At 42.8% G+C, this 19,085-nt stretch overlaps 1 protein-coding gene across 1 annotated transcript in view; it reads right to left on the minus strand.

Annotated features, from left to right (window-relative positions):
• COL5A2 (collagen type V alpha 2 chain) overlaps positions 1-19,085 on the minus strand; it is a 226,237-nt gene that overhangs the window by 26,327 nt on the left and 180,825 nt on the right. The window contains exons 30-43 of the mRNA XM_060257242.1: positions 17,859-17,912; positions 15,558-15,611; positions 15,174-15,218; positions 12,723-12,821; positions 9,910-10,017; positions 9,751-9,804; positions 8,210-8,263; positions 8,067-8,120; positions 5,771-5,824; positions 4,387-4,494; positions 4,241-4,294; positions 3,550-3,603; positions 2,006-2,167; positions 212-319 (exon numbers count right to left, since the gene is read on the minus strand). Of these exons, the coding sequence (XP_060113225.1) occupies positions 212-319; positions 2,006-2,167; positions 3,550-3,603; positions 4,241-4,294; positions 4,387-4,494; positions 5,771-5,824; positions 8,067-8,120; positions 8,210-8,263; positions 9,751-9,804; positions 9,910-10,017; positions 12,723-12,821; positions 15,174-15,218; positions 15,558-15,611; positions 17,859-17,912 (1,062 nt within the window). The remainder of the gene's footprint in view (positions 1-211; positions 320-2,005; positions 2,168-3,549; positions 3,604-4,240; positions 4,295-4,386; positions 4,495-5,770; positions 5,825-8,066; positions 8,121-8,209; positions 8,264-9,750; positions 9,805-9,909; positions 10,018-12,722; positions 12,822-15,173; positions 15,219-15,557; positions 15,612-17,858; positions 17,913-19,085) is intronic.

Here is a 19,085-nt window from a genome sequence, read left to right on the forward strand (position 1 = left end):
GTTCCTGTTACAAAAAAAGCTGTTTAAGCCACACCCCTTGATGTAGCCAATCCTCCTGGAGCTTACAGTAGGCCCTGTATGAAGAGCCCTGTAAGCTCTTGGAGGAATGGCTGCATCATGGAGGCGTGGCCCAATATGCAAAGGAATTCCTGCTACCAAAAAAAAAAGCCCTAGCTCTCCTATCTGAAATGCCAGCTCTGCAGATACTCACAGCAGGACCAGGCAGTCCAGGCATGCCCCTCTCTCCTCGTTGACCCGGCATACCCACAATGCCTCTCTGGCCAGTAGTTCCAGCTGGACCGGGGGGGCCATCTGGACCCTGAAATATAGAAGAAACCAAACAGAGTTATTAGCAGCTCTAATAGCCCAGGCTGGCCCTATCTTTTCAGAGATCAGAAGCTAAGCAGGATGGGTGTTTGGATGAGAGACCAGCAAGAAAGCCTGGGGTTGCTATGCTGAGGAAGGCAATGGCAAACCAGCTCTACTTATCTTATGCCGTTCAGCAGAATTTCCTGGGGTGGCCATGGATCAGTTACAACTGGATGGCACAATTTACCTTTAAATACTAGTAACACTAATACAAGATTCTTAAGTTCGAACTCCACCTGGCACGTAATGAGTAAATTTTATGTAAAGTTACACAAGTGCCGCTATTTGGTATCAGACCTTCAATACTTTTGACTTGGAAAAATGGCTAAACTAAATGAGCATACAAAGAACTATGATTTCATCAGGGCTTTTTTTTAAAAGCAGGAACACAGTTGATGTGAGGGGGTGTGGCCTTTATATGCAAATGAGTTACTGTGAAATAATGGTGACATCAGGGGGCATGGCCTAATATGTAAATGAGTTCCTGCTGGACTTTTCCCTCAAAAAGCCCCATGTGAGACAATGGTGACATCAGGGGGCATGGCCTAATATGTAAATGAGTTCCTGCTGGGCTTTTCCCACAAAAAGCCCCATGTGAGACAATGGTGACATCAGGGGGCATGGCCTAATATGTAAATGAGTTCCTGCTGGGCTTTTCCCACAAAAAGCTCCATGTGAGACAATGGTGACATCGAGGGGCATGGCCTAATATGTAAATGAGTTCCTGCTGGGCCTTTCCCACAAAAAGCCCCATGTGAGACAATGGTGACATCGGGGGCATGGCCTAATATGTAAATGAGTTCCTGCTGGGCTTCTTCTACCAAAAAAGCCCTGGATTTCATCAAATGTTTTGTTGGAATAAGAAAATAAAAGACCCTATAGTTAGTCCTTTATTCAAAAAAAAAATCAGTGACTGAAAACACAAAGGAGGATTTGTGACATCTTAAAAACCAAACGATTCTGGCACGAGGTTTTGTGAACTAGCCCACTTCATATACATTAAGTATGACCTCAGTTTGCAGAGAGAGAGAGGGAGGGAGGAAGGGAGATAGTTATATTAGGAAAAATGTAAATAATAGGGTGAAACATTATGAAATTGGAGAGGTACCAGTTGTGATATTTCTGTGACATCTGTTCTATAGATGAAATCAAGACTTGCTATGAACCATTCCCAAAAGCATTCCAGGAACTAAGGATCCGTTGTAGTGAAAGAGTATAATACTCTCTTTGGGGTCCAGTTCCTGGCAAACTTAAAGCAAGCTGTGGAAAGGAAGTCAGTATCTGATAGAAAGGGGAGAAAGGAAGTGGGAGAAGCATCCAGCAGGCAAAAAAACCACTGAAATTAAGCAACTGACAGCAAGTGAGATCAGGAAAGAAAATTGGTGGCACACTGTAGAAGGGAGGAGCTGATCTAGTGGTAGAGTCATGCAAGCGTCTCTCTTGGCCGTAAAGTAAGTTTTGAGTTGTTAAGGATCCTTTCAAAACCTGCTCTGTATTATGAGGGTTTTGACCTACCATATGGGTTGTAGGTCCTTGACATGTTCATGGAAGATGAACAGTTGACTCTTCTACAAATACATTAGGAAAGAGAAAGTTTGGCAAAAGTAACCCTTCCTCCACCTCCCCTCTATGTTACCGGTTGTCCATCTTCTCCTGGATCTCCTTTGTCTCCGGGACTGCCAGAAGGTCCGGCTGGACCTCGGTCTCCTACACGACCATGAGCACCTGGATCTCCCCGAACACCTGGAGGACCTTCTTTGCCTGGCTCACCGGCAGGCCCAGCTGGACCAGGAGCTCCCTAAAATGGAAGTCCCAATCAGATCTACCCATTAATCAGTTAAGAAAGGATAGCACTGAGAGCTTAAATAGAAAGAAGTGTGAAGGAGGAACCATAAACTATAAACACAGTAATATTAAAATATAACCTCTTCAATCCCACAAATTGACTCCAATTTCATAAGACCTGTTCATAGTGTTGCAAGCCTCAAGTCCTAGCAGGGGTTCTCCCACTTTGGGGGGCTTTGGGAAAACTTCACCCCCGAACAGGAATGTTGTGTAACGTCCCTAGTGCAAAGATGTGACTTCTGGGAGACATCATTCTGCTGGGGATGTTGTGTGAGGATGCTCTGGTATTTTGGCAAACTCTGGTTTTGAGGGTGAAAAAACCATTGTGAAAAAAACAGTGTCCCTGCATGATGTCCCCAACATGATGATGTCACTTCCAGGTGGTGTCATTGTATCAGGGACATTGCATGACATCCCTACCCACCCTGGAATTCCACCCCCAAATCCCCCCACTGGACAGGTGAGGGGATCTGGCAACCCTAGCTGTTCAATGAAAGATAATTTTCTGCACTAGGCCACAACTAATGATTACACAATTCCTAATCAGGAGGAGAACTGTAACTCATGATATTGGTTGTAACTATTTATTATTTTTTAAAACAATTTACCTACTTCTGAGATACATATTTGTGAGATGGTTCTAGTAAACAACATAGTTTTTATAATTTATTTCCTCCAAAGAGCTTGGGGTGACACAGTATATCCACCCACCATGCATATGCAATTTTATTCTTATGCTGTGAGGTTAGGCCCACTCATGACAGATAAATTCTTGCCCTTGACCCCTAACTGAGGAGCTGTAGAAAAAATGGCCAGGAATTGTTCTTCATAGTGACTATCTAGGAATCTCCCAAGTCTCTATGGTATTTACTACAGAGATGAGGGGGAAAGCCTAGAGAGTCACCCAGAAGTTACACCACATCCTCCCTAAAGGCATTTATTATTTATTATTTTATTTTATTTCATTAGATTTTTAGGCTGTCCTTTCCTGCAAGCAGGGCTTAGTCCTTTAAAATCTGCTGTGCAGATGTGGGGTAGGTAAGCCTGAGAAAATAGTGACTCACTCAGAATCACTCAATCAGCAACAGCAGGGATTTTAATCTGATCTCCCTAATCTGAATACAGCTCTACTACACCATAGTGATATTTCAGCTACATTGTTTTACACTATTGTTGCTAGCCACTTTGAATGCTTTTTTGGACAGGGGGTGGGTGGGATATAAACAGTTTAAATAAATAAAGGATAAGTTCAGACTACTGATAATACAATTTCATCTACAAAATTTTAGCTTTAATGTCGAAGGTATTAATATATTAGAAAAGTTTTCCACTTACAGTTGGTCCTGGGGGTCCAACTCTACCAGCAGATCCCGGGAATCCTGTAGCACCCTGAAAAAATAGACATTCACACAGGGGTTGACAACACCTTCTGGCTGTATCAAGAAACATATAACACCAACCATTTAATCATCACATGTGAAATTTAGATTTATGATAATCATGAAATAAGCGATACAATCAGAATAAAGCTGTCAAATCTGGCTTTAACTCTGGCTCATTCAAAGAGCATGCTGGGTAGAACCAAGGTGTAACCAAATGCTGCTAGCTAACTCTCTCCTGTTCCCCCCTCCCTCCCGTAGAGAATGTCCCTGCTTTGAAATGGTGATGGGTGAAAAGTCTTATCTGAACCTTCTCAGCTCAGGCTTGGGGGAGACAGGAAGCCTGAGAGTACCAAGGCCGCGGGCCTCTAATCAACATGAGAATGTATTGGTAACATCTATGTGTGAATGTTCCCCTTGCAAGATTCCCCGGCCTGTAGGAATCCCTTTGAAGTGCTCCTTATATGCAATGTATCTAATATACGGTCTCCAGTCTTTTCAAGCTCTGGCCAAGGCCGCAAGTAACCAGTATCAATAAACTAGTTTCTTTGTATCTACATCGACTCGTTATTGAATCTGCCAACTTGACAAAAGCTCAGCAGATAGTTTCAAGTGGATAGCCATTTTTAGAGAATTATTCTACTTACTGGAGGGCCTTTTGTACCTCTGCCACCTTTCAGTCCAGGTACCCCAGAAGGACCCTAAGCAGAAATGAGAAAAAATATTGAATAAGGAGAAATTTTCAGTTAATGGATACAAACCAAGCGTTTGTTTTCCATTCTTTTTTACTTACTGGGGGTCCAGGGGAACCAGCAAGTCCTTGAGGTCCAGGTGATCCTGCATCTCCTTTCTGCCCCGGTTCTCCAGGTTCACCTTTCACACCTGGCTGACCATCAGGGCCCTAGAAGTTACAAGACATATCGAGTTATTGATCATTAAAGATTCCAAATTCGCCATTGTAAGGACAATTAACGAGTGCTTCAGCACACTGTGTAGCAACATCCTAACAAGCTTTTCAACACAAGGTACAGAGCTAAAAGGTGACTTTACCAAGCCATTTATTTATTTTATTTTTCACTTACTGGACTTGAGCTTACCAACTCTGATACAAATCTCATTGCAAAGAATTCACAAAACAAAAATGAAAGTAAATCACTTTGAAAACCCACACAATGTTGCTTTTCTCCTGTGACCTGCTCTTACTACTTTTGGAAATGCCCAAACTCGTGCTTTAAAAATCTTTCAAAGAAACTTAGCATGTTGTTATCAGATGAAAAAATTAGGTTAGCAGTCTCTAGGGAGAGCCTGGAGATCTCCCAGAATCACAATTGATCTCCAGACTACAAAGATAAGTTATTCTGGAGACATGGTTACTTTGGAGCATGGAGTCCATTGTATTATACCCTGTTGAGGTTCCTCCTCTCCTCAACTTCTCCAGGAATTTCCCAGCTTGGAATTGTCAATGTGTAATTTCCCCCTAAAAATTATGTGTAATGAGAGGTTATTTGAGGCTGTGGCCAGGAGCTTCAGGTTGATATGCAAGATCCAGGTTTGCTTACAAGGAGATTTAAATAAGCAGTGATCAAGCTTAGAGAAATAGTAGGCGAAGCTTCTACCACTGTGCACACATGCACAGCAAAACTTAGCCAGACCTCCAGGTGAGACACATAGCTAAAACCAGGGCTTTTTTTGTAGCAGTGACTCTTTTGCATATTAGGCCATACACCCCTGATGTAGCCAATCCTCCTGGAGCTTACAGTAGACCCTGTACTAAGAGCCCTGTATACCGTTGGAGGATTGGCTGTATCAGGCTTGTGTGGCCTAATAGGCAAAGGAGTTCCTGCTGCAAAAAAGAAAAAAAGTCCTGGCTAAAACTAAGCATCTTATACCTTAATTGCTGACCACGAGTCAAAAAATCATTAATCAAGCTATCCCAAACACTAGGATGAGCCTGGCCACCTAGTGGTGAGAGAAAACAAATCAGGTTTCCTGGATAAGAGCTACTAACAGGCAAGAGAGAGAAGAATATTCTCTTGGGATTGACCTGATGGCTGACCTTTCACAGAACTCAAGGCAATTAAAGGTCAAGTGCCAACCTGTAACAAAGATGGAGTTACAAAGGCTATATAGAAATATGGATTGAAAGAAACAAGTGCTATGGAACACGATTCACCTACCGGAGGGCCAGCAAAACCAACTGGACCAGTTGGGCCATTTTCACCACGGGAACCCTGGAGAAGAAATATTGGGAAGAAAAGAGTTTTTTTAAAAAAACTCAAAAGGACACATCGCTGTACTTTATTAACACAAGCGGAACAGAAATGAACCAAATAACTTTCTGTTGGAAGTAATAATAACAAATGAAGCCGCTTTATTTATAGTTGAAAGGGGGAGCCTCCAGGGTCATCTAGTCTAACCCTACCTAGATCAGTACTGCCTATTCTGACAAAAGTTTTCCAGGTTTTCTAACAGAAAAATTTTCTTCCCAGCATCCAAGATCCTTTTACTGGAAAAAAACCCAAAGGTTAGACTCAGAATCTTTTGCATGCAAAAGGTCACCTACCGCTAAGCCATGGCCCTGCTACAAAACTGGAGAGATATTATTTTTATCTTAATTTTATCTTCATTGTAGTATTTGTTTCCTAAGAGAAACCAATAGCATATGGCCTGCTAAAATTTCAGTTTGGGTCCAATTAAGAAATGAAAACCAGGAAGCACAATCAGCCTCCTGTATTCTCTGTGTTAAAATTTCCCACCATGGTCATCAACTAGGGTTGCCAAGTCCCCTGCGGCCTCCAGTGGGGACTGTTTTTTGCGTGCAGCACAATAATGTCACTCATGAGTGACATCATCATGCCGGCGATGTCACACACCGGCCACTCTAGGCATTTCTGGGAAAACTCTATGGTTTTCCCAGATGCTCTAGCATTTGGGGAGGTAAAAGCTCTATGGTACCTATTGTACCATAGAGTTTTCCCTCCCCAAATGCTAGAGCATCTGGGAAAACCATAGAGTTTTCCCAGAAATGCCTAGAGTGGCCGGCAATGTCGTGGGAGGTTCACCCCGCTGGCCCAATGTGGGCTGGCGGGTTGGGAACCTCCCGGGCAGGAAAACCCCCATCCGGCCTGGGGGCTTGGCAGCCCTATCATCAACTGCCACATTTGCCTTAACATGCCACTATAGCACACTGGCTTTTGTAAAGCTGGTCTAAAACCAGCACCTGGGTATTCCCAAGCACAGTGTGTATGTACATATGCAGACCTTCAGTCACAGGATACCTGTTTCAATGGCTAATTAAAGCTTTACAATTAGGCTGAAAATTATCTGATAATTTTTATGAAAGAGAGAGAAGAGGAGAGAGCAATATAAACACAGAGGCATGTGAAAAAGTAATGCTGTACATTGTTTATACATACATCTGTAATTCTGTCATAATTCTCATAAAGCTATCATGAAATCCAACAAGCCTTGCCGAATCCTTGCCGAATCTTCATACATGTTACATTTTTGTAATATGGGAGTGCAATTCTTTCCTGTGTTTACATGTATCACATAGCTATCACGCAGGAAGTGTTATCATCACGTTACTTATTCTATAAATGAAATATTATGCCACATTTGCCTTATTTTCTATTTTCATCACATGTTTTCTATATTCATCACATGTTACTTTTTCTATAAATAAAATATTATGCGTTCACACCAAGAATCCAAGAGGACCTTGGCAGTATATCCATCTATCTTAGCAGTTGCACGGTATGTTTTGCCATGTGATATTCTAGATGTGGGAGTAATTCTATAAGAGATAGCCTTCACAGTGGCATGAAACAAAAAAAAGTATTACTATCCAGTTATTTGGCTGCATTTCAATATAACCTAAGTTCTAGCTGGGTGCCAGATCTCATTCTTCCACATTTTACAGTAGGCAGGGGTAGAGTTCTAGCAGGAGCTCCTTTGCATATTAGGCCACACACCCCTGATGTAGCCAATCCTCCAAGAGCTTACAAAAAAGAGCCTTGTAAGCTCTTGGAGGATTGGCTACATTAGGGGCGTGTGGCCTAATATGCAAAGGAGCCCCTGCTAGAACTCCACCCCTGGGTCACAACGAGGTAGCAACCATAACAATTCACACCAGCCTGATCTTGGCAGGCTAGTATGGGGTAAAAGCTAAACAGGTTTGGTACTTGGATGGGAGACCACCAAGGAAGGCCTAGATTACTATGCAGAGGAAGAAAATGACAAACCACCTCTGCTCATCTCTTCTTTTGAAAACCCTATGAGGTAGAACTTCACGGGGTTGCTATTAGGATGTTGTGACTTGACTATACACTTTATCTTTAGAACCTAGATAGGTAAGGTAGGATAGATGATAAGGGGAAAAGAGGAAAGTGAGCACAGAGGAAAATAAATTCTTCACGTGCTAGGAAAAAACTTGATGTTATATTTAGAACATTAACGGTATGAGTTACTTACAGGATTTCCTCGAGAACCTGCAGGACCAACTAAACCCCGAGGGCCTGGTTCACCCTTCAAAACAAAGGTCACAGAATGTTACTGTATCCAGTCCAGAATATATCAGAAGTTATTTAATGGCAATATTATCCAAATGTTCTTACCTTTTCACCAGCAGGGCCTGCAGGGCCGACTGGACCCAGTGGACCTGGGAGACCCTATTCGGTAACAAGAAGTATCAATAAGAGAAGTGAACTTTTCATGGTACTTTGCACAAAGATTTTTTTATTGCATGAGGAAGGAGGTATACCGTTGGAAGCCCTCTGGGGTTTGGCACCATGCGGCAGCCATTTTGGGGTGGTCTTCACCACCCTCTCTAAACATTCCAAATGTGCCCACATGCTCAAAAAAGTTGGGGATGCCTGCCCTGAAGTAAAGAGCGAGTCCTAACTTTCTTGCATGTTTATGTCTTCAGGGAGTAACCATTTGGGAACAACTATCATCATTAGGGGAGAACATGGGTCTTGACTGCTCAACATCTTAAGATTGGCCCTAGCTGCCGTTCTGTGATCAGATGCACCACTCCCATGGCAGCCATTTTGTGGTGATGCAAATCACATGTTCTCAAAATTCCATGTCACCATGAGTTGGAGATCCCTGGTGTTAGACATAGATTCAGATTTTAATTACAGCATGGAGAGAGTGCCAAATAGAATTGCACTAATCTTGATCATTTGCACTAATCTGCCTTAACAAAGTATTATATATGTGTTCAAAGTATCATGTTTGCAGTGTTATATTTGCTGAGCTCACCTTAAGAGTATTATAGGGTCTTTTCTATGATTTTGGTTTCAAAGTCCTAACCAAGAACAATGGGCTACTGTTAGATACGAGAGGAAGTCTCCCCTTTAGCAGAGACTCGTTATCTTCATTTTGTCCTGTAAACATCTTTCGGCGGAAAGTAAGCTATCTTTCTACCTTCGGGAGTCACCGGGAGCCTATCTCTTGGAGAAGGTCAAATCTCCCTGCTACAGCAGGAGCTCTGCGCTTACTCATCCTGGAACTGGGCCAGGAGGCCTACACTGGAGTCAAACAGGGAAGGGGGCGAAACCGCAGATATGAAATATAGGGAAGTGGGGCATGGGGGTCCAGATTAGCAGCCCCTGGGTGATATCTATTCATCTCTCACTTCTAAGTTGGGATATGAGACTTATTTGACCAATGAATGTAATCAGAATGTCAAAGGCGAAGACCAGTGTAGCCAATCTGTGAGTTGGCCTTTGTTTACAGGAAGGTATAAGATGTTGTGACTATGGGGAGGAGAACAGAGGAAAATGGGGTGTATGGTTTGTTTTCTCCTCCCCACATTAATGTGAAAAAAACAATAAAAGAGTTCTGCACATCAGCTCTTCTGCACCTCTGTCATTCGGGAAGACCTTTGTTTGGGAAGAAGGGGACTTCATCTATGCGCAACACTGGTGTAGATAATAAAACCCCTGCAGGAAGAGGCCGAAATACTCCTTGAATTGGTTCCACAAATTGACTCCAATTTTGCAAGATCTGTTCAGTGCCATGTTGCCACATGCAAACCCACAAATTTCATTTCTGATTACTATTCTTTCTCAGGTGTTTCAGTAACTACGAATAGGATTGTCAAGAATATTGTAGGGAAAGTTATAATAAGGAAAACAATAAATTGACTCACTCTTGCGCCGTCGTTACCAGCTGTACCTTCAGATCCTTTTTCTCCTATACTGCCCTAGAGAAAGTAGAAGAAAAGTTCAAGTTACTTGTAAACAGACAGTCTTTGAGAGAAAGACAACTTTTCATAAAACTGGAAGCAGAAATAACTGAAGAGACGTACCCTGTCTCCTTTAGGACCAGGGGTGCCAGCGATGCCCCTTTCGCCAGGCATACCTTGAAGACCTGGTGGTCCTTGATCTCCAGGAGTTCCAGTGGGACCTGGATTGCCCTGACATGGGGGGAAAAGGAAATTGTTGATTTTTAAGATATAAAACAGAAATCAAGAGAGCTTCTGATTGAAGCACACTATATAATAGGAACGATTGTGTTTTGTTATCTTCTTCTGCTGAAGACATCCTGAATTCTCACGATTTGTTTCCAAAACAGATCTCCTCAGAGGCCTTGTTTGCATTCTGAGGTACACTTAGGCCTCATTTGGGACAGGAACTCACAGGAGCAGTGAGAATTTTGCTGAACTCTAAGATTTGACAAACTTTCTAATATTTCCCCCCACAAAAAAATGGGAAAATAACCAAAACATATAGAGCAGACAGATGGAAATCTTCATCACGCCCCTGTGGCCACACAGGAGAAAGTAAGTTAAAAAGTATGATGGGCGTAAAGTTTTATTATGATAATTATAATTCAAGAAGCATTTTAAGGCAGATTCGGAGTGGATCTAATTTAGTACACCTTCTGGTGATGTCAGGGGTATGTAGCATATGCAAATGAGTTATGCAAATGAGTTGTGCTAATGAGCTCCGGCATCTCTTTTTCTACAAAATGACCCCTGGGTATGCGTAACACATTTTGCCTACATCTAGTTCTATTACATTCTAACACAATTTATGATCTACTTTTGAATTCTGTGGGGGGTGGGAACTGTCATATTGGCCTGTCACATAAACAGGGATGAAGTAGGGTGAGGCCCGGATTAAGTACGGTGAGGCTCATGATTACAGAGATGAGTTCCCCTGGAAGAAACAATAGTTTTGGAAGACTGATTCTACAGCATTACATTCCTATTGAGCTCCTTTCCCTCCCCTAACTTCACCCTCAAATCTCTGGGAATTTCCCAAGCCGGAGTTGGCTAGGTTGAGGTGGGTTTGTTAAGCTCCTCACAGGCTGTAGTACATGGCTGGCAGATTGTACTTGGCTGTGTGGGATAAAACCGTTCAGACCTGATTTTGTCACACAGTCAGTACAAATGTGTGAGGAATTTGTAAAAGAGAACAGATTTTCAGTTCCATATATAAGAATTGGAGAAGAGTATAAAAAAGACCTGACTCTTGACCCTCCAGGAGCAAAACATACTTCTCCTGAGGTAAATAATGTAACACAAATGGGGGACAGAGACTGGAATAGTTTCATTTTTTTCTATTACTACAGTATTTTTTTTTTAAACGTTATAATAAAAGCAACATACATAGCTTGTACAAGGCTATTATTTATTTATCTAAAACATTTCTTAGCTAACTTTCTTCTTATGGAACTCGGCAGCTTACCACATAGTTAAAGTATATAAAATAAAATACACAAAGAACAAAATCTAAGATTCAGGATAGGGTTGATAGTCCCAGGTCCTGGTGGAGGTTCCTCCAGTTTTCATAGCTCTAGCTCCCCAATAGCAACGTCAAAAGTGACACCATCTGTCAGGGACATCACATGGTGACACTCTGATTTGACGGCAAAATTCTATGGTATGAAGCCATTTTGAACATAGAGTTTTGTCCCAAAACCCAGAATGCACCCCCCCATCTCACCGCCAGAGCAATAAGGGACCTGGCAACCCTAATTTAGGACTGCCTAACTGAATCATTCCACCTTCGGAGGATGGTGGAAGACGGGAGGGCCTGGCATGACTTTGTCCATGGGGTCGCAAAGCGTTGAACTCTACTGTGCGACTGAACAACAACAACAACTGAATCAAATGCTGCCCTAAATAAAACTATCTTCAACAGTCTCCTAAAGACAGAAAAATGAGGGGACCAAACACACCTCCCTGGGGAGGCTGTCTCCTAACTGCGGGGCTGCGGCTGAAAAGGCCCTCTCTTGTATACCCACCAAACAAATTTCTTTGATTGATGGGACAGTCAGGAGGATCTTTCCCTGTGATCTTAATTACTGGGCACGGAATTCTGTGTCTCACATGCTGAAAAATATGAGAGACAGAATTCTTAAGTTCAAAGGGTTATTATGGTTTGGGTAGACAAGTTGGTGATTACTGTAGTATTAAGGAGTTATGCCACACTATTCATGAGTACTAACTAATCTTTTTAATATTGTTGTTGTTGTTAAATTAATTAATTGATTAATTAATTAATTTTAATAGTTATTATCAGGCCTCGGATTCAGCAGGAGCTCACAGGAGCACAGCTCCTGAACATTTTTGAGGGTTCCACCTCCTCCTTCCCACCTTGTCCTTGGGCAGCTGCATAACAATCCCTGGATGAGCTCCACCATCTATTTTTCTACAAAGCGACCCCTGGTTATTATTAATTATTTTTAAATGATTATTAATTATTAACCATTGGTCTGGTTAGTCTGTCTTCCACCTGAACTGGAATAATTTTGTTTTACTGTTTTTATTGTTTTAATTGCTAAGTGTGTTGCTAATTATCTATTGTCTGCTGTTACCTGATTAAATTTGTTGTACTCTGCCCTGAGCTCACTCCTGGGATAAAGTGGGATAGAAATTAAATAAATAAATAAATAAATAAATAAATAAATATTTATTTTTTTAAAAAAGGTCTAGGCTTGTATGGTCTATGCAAGTAAAAATTGTATAACTGTGACTTTCATGGGTTTTATAGAGTATATGAAGCAAGTCTTGTCCTTCTCCGTGTTGGTTCAGCCTTGAGTCATTCTGACTAGATGAATGTTCCACCAGAATAAAATTTCACAGTTTTGAGACTGTGTGTGTCTGACTCTTACCTTGGGACCATCTGGGCCCTGCCCGCCAGCCATCCCCTTTTCCCCTAGAAGACCAGGCGCCCCGGGGTTTCCTCTTTCTCCAGGATGGCCACGTTCACCCTGTAAAGAGATGAGATTGGAAGTAATCTGTAGTGTCACAAGAAAAATTTCTGGCAGAAATGTCACACTTAAGACAATGAGATAAGCAGAACTATGGCTGACCCAAGGCCATTCCAGCAGCTGCAAGTGGAGGAGTGGGGAATCAAACCCGGTTCTCCCAGATAAGAGTCTGCACACTTAACCACTACATCAAACTGGCTCTCAGTGAGGCATAGTGGGTGATTGTGGCTGAAATCTTTGAGTGCCTTTCCCAGAAAAGCATTCAATAACGATAACATGGCCCTGACCTGCATAGCCCAGGCAAGCCCGATCTCATCAGATCTCAAAGCAGAGCTGGCAATAGCAAACCACATCTCTGAATGTTCAAGCCCCACTAGGGGTCAACAGAAGTCAACCATGACTTCCAGGAATGTGCACACACACACACACACACACACGCACACACACAAAATGCTCACAAAAATATAAAGATAACGCGGACACTGTCTGGATCTAGCCAGCTTTTCCATCTCAGTTCCCTTCTAGGAGTGTGCAAAAACACCCTTGGTATTTTTCAGCTTTAGGTAATTGAACCCCCAAAACATTGGTATTTCCCAGTACTCCTGAATCCCAATACTAATATGGCATTTGGATTTGGGAAATATTTGGGACTCCATAGGTTATAATGAAGAATTGATCTGGGGCTTGGAGGGCGGTGTTTTTGAGGTAGAGGCACAAAATTCGCAGCATAGCTGCAGGTACCTTGCCTCATGTATTCGCTTACGTACATATGTACGTATTACCAACTAAAACTGCAACATCCACAATAGCAGAGTGTAAGTTTTCAGTCAGCTAGTATCTCTTGCCTTGAAAATCCTATGGGATCACTACAAATAAGCTGTGACTTTATGGCCTTTTCCACCTCCATCAATGCTCTTCCATTGCTCTGCAGAAAGTACTTGACCAGTATTCCATTCCAAAGTTCAGCAGAAAGTACTTGACTGTGAAACCACATGGAAAATATACGTAGCTCACTATGAACCATGGTGAACGATGGGTTGGCAATGTAAAAAGCATGCCAACAAATAACTAGAGACACTTTCACACATGCTAAATAATGCAGCTTCAATTCACTTCAGCGAGTGGATTTTGCCATTTCATATAGTACAAAGAAGATATTGGATTTATACCCTGCCCTACACTCTGAATATCAGAGTCTCAGAGAGGCTCACAATCTCCTTTACCTTCCTCCCACCACCACAACAGACACCCTGTGAGGTAGGCAGGGCTGAGAGAGCTCTCCCAGAAGTTGCCCTTTCAAGGACAGTTCTGCCAGAGCTATGGCTGAGCTATGGCTGACCCAAGGCCATTCCAGCAGCCGCAAGTGGAGGAGTGGGGGAATCAAACCCGGTTCTCCCAGGTAAGAGTCCACCACTACACCAAACTGGCTGTCAACCCAATCACAAAGTGTGTATGAAAGTGCCCACATTTAAACATCACGTGCTCCAAGATCACACAGAACTGTATAACTCTGAGGGGGAGGGGCAACGATTCCACATGGGCCACTTTTCAAGGTGGCAAAACATGGGACTAACAGTTCCTGTCATGATACACTGGAAAAGGAAAACAGGGACCAATTTCCCACTCACCTTACGCTGCTCTGACGCTCCACTTCTCAGCGGGGCTTCCGTCCGATTTCACACTATCTATCCCGGGGCTGCAGCTAGCGTTGGCCTTTTCACGCGGCAAACAAAAACTGGTTTTTAGAGGTTTCTGTTTGCCACATGAAAAAGGCAAAGCTAATTGCAGCCCCCGGGGCAGATAGTATGAAATCAGACGGAAGCCCCACTGAGAAGTGGAGCATCAGAGCAGCATAAGGCGAGTGGGAAATCGGTCAGTACCTAAGACTGAACTAAGCAGTGAAATTCCATTTGCTATGTCTGAAGCTTGTCATTTTGGGTGGGGCTGGGTGTAGGGCTGCCAAGCCCCTTGTCCAGGTGGGAGTTCCCCTGCCCGGGAGGTTCCCAACCCGCCAGCCCAACGTGGGAACCTCCAACTTTGGTGGTGCGATGACGTCACCCGGAAGTGATGTCATCACACCGGCGATGCCACGCGGTGGCCACTCTAGGCATTTCTGGGGAAACTCTATTGTTTTCCCGGACGCTCTAGCCACTTGGGAGAGGGAAACTCTATGGTACCTATTGTATGAAGCATGTGCAAACACAGTCCCCCGCCAGAGCCTGCGAGGGACTTGCCAACCCTAGGTGAGTGAGTTCTGCCGTATAGCACAAATATGTGGTTGTGTGTATTCCAATGTTGGATATTTTATAAAATAGCTTGTAAGATTGATACGAAAGCGACATCAAAACTTACCCTTGGACCTAAAGGACCCGTGGCTCCGGCATCCCCAGGAACACCCTGTGGAGGAAAGGAAATGGAAAATCATTAGAAGATGGTGTTGGTTTTTATACCCCACTTTTCTTTGAGTATAAAAGTGGCTTACAATCTCCTTCTCTTTCTCTCCTCACAACAGGCACCTTGTGAGGCATGTGGGGCTGAGAGAGTCCTGAGAGAACTATGACCGGCCCAAGATCACCCAGCAGGCTTTGGGTGGAGGAGCAGGAAATCAAAGTTGGTTCTCCAGATTAGACTTCACCACTCTTAACCACACTACATATTCTTTACAGCATGTCTTGTCTCCTGGAATGACAGCAGAAGCAAACACAAATTGTGATGCCCAAGTCAAGGTGCTGTTACCTGATCGCCTGGCTTTCCTCCTTCTCCCGGAGGACCTGGAGGTCCGGGTAAGCCCTGAAAAACAGAAGTGAAGGAGAACATTTACTTATTTTCAGAATGTGTCAATGTTTACAGTGTCCAAAATTAAAACCAATATGGTACAATCCGAAATGCTTAAAAACATCAGAGAAGAACACTGTTGAAGAAATACGCCAAAACCAATCCAAGAGGGTCAGTCTGAAAGGCTTCGTAGGACAAAGAAGAATTGTTTTTCATACCCTGCTTTTCTGTACCCTAAGGAGTCTCAAAACTACTCTTCCTCTACAGACAACAGGCACTTCGTGAAACCGGTGAAGCTGAGAGAGTTCTGGAAGAACTGTGACTGGTAGGGTTGCCAAGTCCCCAGCGGCCTCTGACGAGGGACGTTTTTGAAGCAGAGGTCAATAAGTGATGACATCATGCTGGTGATGCTGTGCGCTGGCCACTCTAGGCATTTCCGGGAAAACTCTAGAAGCTCTTGGAAGATTGGCTACATCAGGGGTGTGTGGCCTAATATGCAAAGGAGCTCCTGCTAGAATTCTACCCCTGCATATGGAACATTATGTGGTACTTCAGCCTCCAACCAAGTTGTTACTTATGTGTTTGCAACAAACAGGGGCAAATTCCAAAGGGCCCTTAACTCAGAAAGATGGGGTTACTATGTTGTTGAAGGTACTAAATTCTAATTATTATTAAATGACAGGCCTTAATAGATTCTTCCATTTTTGGCTGAGTATATTTTTTTATAAGGCTAGAAATTTAAGTTTAAATATTTTAGCATTTAAATGCTTGATCAAAGAGCACCTCTCAATCTTTTTTTTTTTTTGTAGGGGAGGGGAAATGCTGCAGTTATTTAGTGGGTAATAAAATATTTTTCCCCTTATCTGAATGCAGCTTTTGGTAATTAAATTGTAAGTTATTACACAGATCGAAAAGACATTTACCCTGAAGTGTTGGTTCATACGCAGAGCGTTTAAATAACAGCCCATTCAATTGATTAACCAGTTAAACAGTACAATCTAGGAAACCTTTAACAGGTTGACAGGTCTGCTTTATTTAGTAGTAAAAATGTGGCTGTTGTTAAAGTTGTGGTTGATTGTACTTTACCTGAGCCAGCTGAAATGGAAATTAAACTACTGTTTGTTTAAAAAATGCAATATCAGAGGGAGCAATGCATGGAAGATGGCTGATTAGGATCCATTAGAGGAGTTCTGGTCTCAGAGCTCCTTCCCCTCAAAAACTCCTCTCACTCTTTCCTCATGGCCTTTCCTCTCCTGTAGCGACCATGCCCTCATACTCCCACACACATGATACTGATCATTTGTGATAGGGAAAGTACTCTTTAGACCAGGGGTGGCCAACGGTAGCTCTCCCGATGCTTTTTGCCTACAACTCCCATCAGCCCCAGCCAGCATGGCCAATGGCTGGGGCTGATGGGAGTTGTAGGCAAAAAACATCTGGAGAGCTACTGTTGGCCATCCCTGCTTTAGACTAAGCATGTTTCTCCTCATGGCCTTCCATGGAGACACATATCTCTGCAGGTCTCTCCTGTAGAGACAATACCCTCATACTCCCACACACATGATACTGGTCATTTGTGATAGGGAAAGTACTCTTTAGACTAAGCTTCTTTCTCCTCATGGCCTTCCATGGAGACACATTTCTGCAGGTCTCTCCTGTAGAGACAATGCCCTCATAGTCCCACACACATGACACTGGTCATTTGTGATAGGGAAAGTACTCTTTAGACTAAGCTTCTGTCTCCTCATGGCCTTCCATGGAGACACATGTCTCTGCAGGTCTCTCCTGTAGAGACAATGCCCTCATACTCTCACACACATGATACTGGATGAACTGGTCACGTGTGATAGGGAAAGCGCTCTTTAGACCAGGCTTCTTTCTTCTCTTTTTGACTGTGAACTGGATCTTCTTGAATAAATGTAAGTCTACCTTTTTTGCAATATACTTCTTGGCAAAGCTTTTGTAGCAGGAACGCCTTTGCCTATTAGGCTACACCCCCCTGATGTAGCCACTCCTCCTGGAGCTTACAGTAGGCCCCATACTAAAGGCCCTGTAAGCGCCTGGAGGATTGGCTGCATCAGGGGTGTGTGGCCTAATATGCAAAGGAGTTTCCTGCTACCAAAAAAGCCCTGCTTCTTGGGAAATTTATTTACTGCATTCAGGATCACACTTCTATGAATGGGGGGAACTCTGCTATATCAACCAGATATCCAAATAGGGACAGGAGAGATTAAATTTAGAATACAATTGATAACAACTTACTTGAAATCCTGTAGGACCAGGAGGTCCTATTTCTCCTCTTTCTCCTGCTGGCCCCTAAAAAAAAAAAAAATTACATTTATAATGAGATAGTTTGATATTCATTTTCATCTCCACATAAACCAGAACTGTTTTTGTTGAACATGTATCCCAGTGACTATATGAAAGAGACGAAACATTTCATGGCACATATTAATACAGCAGCAAGGATTTTGTTTGCTCAGAAATGGAAGCTTCGAGAGCTACCTACGAGGCAGGAACTGATTGGTAAAATACTGGAAGCAGCAGAGATGGACTATTTATCGTTACTGCTTGCTGGGAAATCCAAGGAAGAAGCAAGAGAATATTGGGAGAAGTTATATGTATGGTTAGACCCTTAAACTGCTTTGGTGTGAACTGTGGTGTAAGTTGTGGTTAATATTCTTCAGTTTATATGTTTGAAATTTAAATATTGAAATATATGTGTGTGTATATACAGTATATACACACACACATATATTGGCCACTGCGTGACACAGAGTGTTGGACTGGATGGGCCATTAGCCTGATCCAACATGGCTTCTCTTATGTTCTTATAGCTTGTATGCAATTTGGCCCCCAAAGCAAGCTGTTAGCATCTAAACATAAACCATAAAAAAGAGCTGACCAGTTAAATTCCTCCACTATCCTGCAAGCATCCATTTTTGTTAAACAGCAGTTAACAATGCCTTTAACAATGTCATTTGCTCCAAATATATCACTTTTATGTCAAGAATCAATAACAGGTATAAAATACTTGAGTTCCTGTGAACATAACAATCCAGATAAAGCAGTAGGGACCTGAATTGAAAAGAAAATAGTGCCTTTTCCAACAAAGTTTTGGGGAACTCTCCTTGAACTGGTAATCTCTTGAATAATGCAATGTAATAAAACCACCACCCCAGGGAGAACACACCAGTTAAAAGTCAAGAGCTGTTACGGACAGAACTGTCTGCATTCATTGTCTTGCTTCAGCACCTGCATAGGGCTTCTAAACATCCCATACAATCCTTCAGTTAGCTAAATTCAGGGGTCATTCTGTAGAAAAATAGGTGGTGGAGCTCATTAGCATAACTCATTAGCATATGCCACCATCCCCCACCAGCCAAAAGCAACCTGACGGAAGAAAGGAGAGCCCCGGGCAAGCAAGGCCTGCTTGGGCTGGTTAAAGATCCTTGGCTGCCCCCCCCCACAGTCAAAAGGCCAGCAAGC

Source organism: Heteronotia binoei, chromosome 16 (assembly GCF_032191835.1).
Source record: "Heteronotia binoei isolate CCM8104 ecotype False Entrance Well chromosome 16, APGP_CSIRO_Hbin_v1, whole genome shotgun sequence".
In the NCBI taxonomy this organism is placed as follows: Eukaryota; Metazoa; Chordata; class Lepidosauria; order Squamata; family Gekkonidae; genus Heteronotia; species Heteronotia binoei.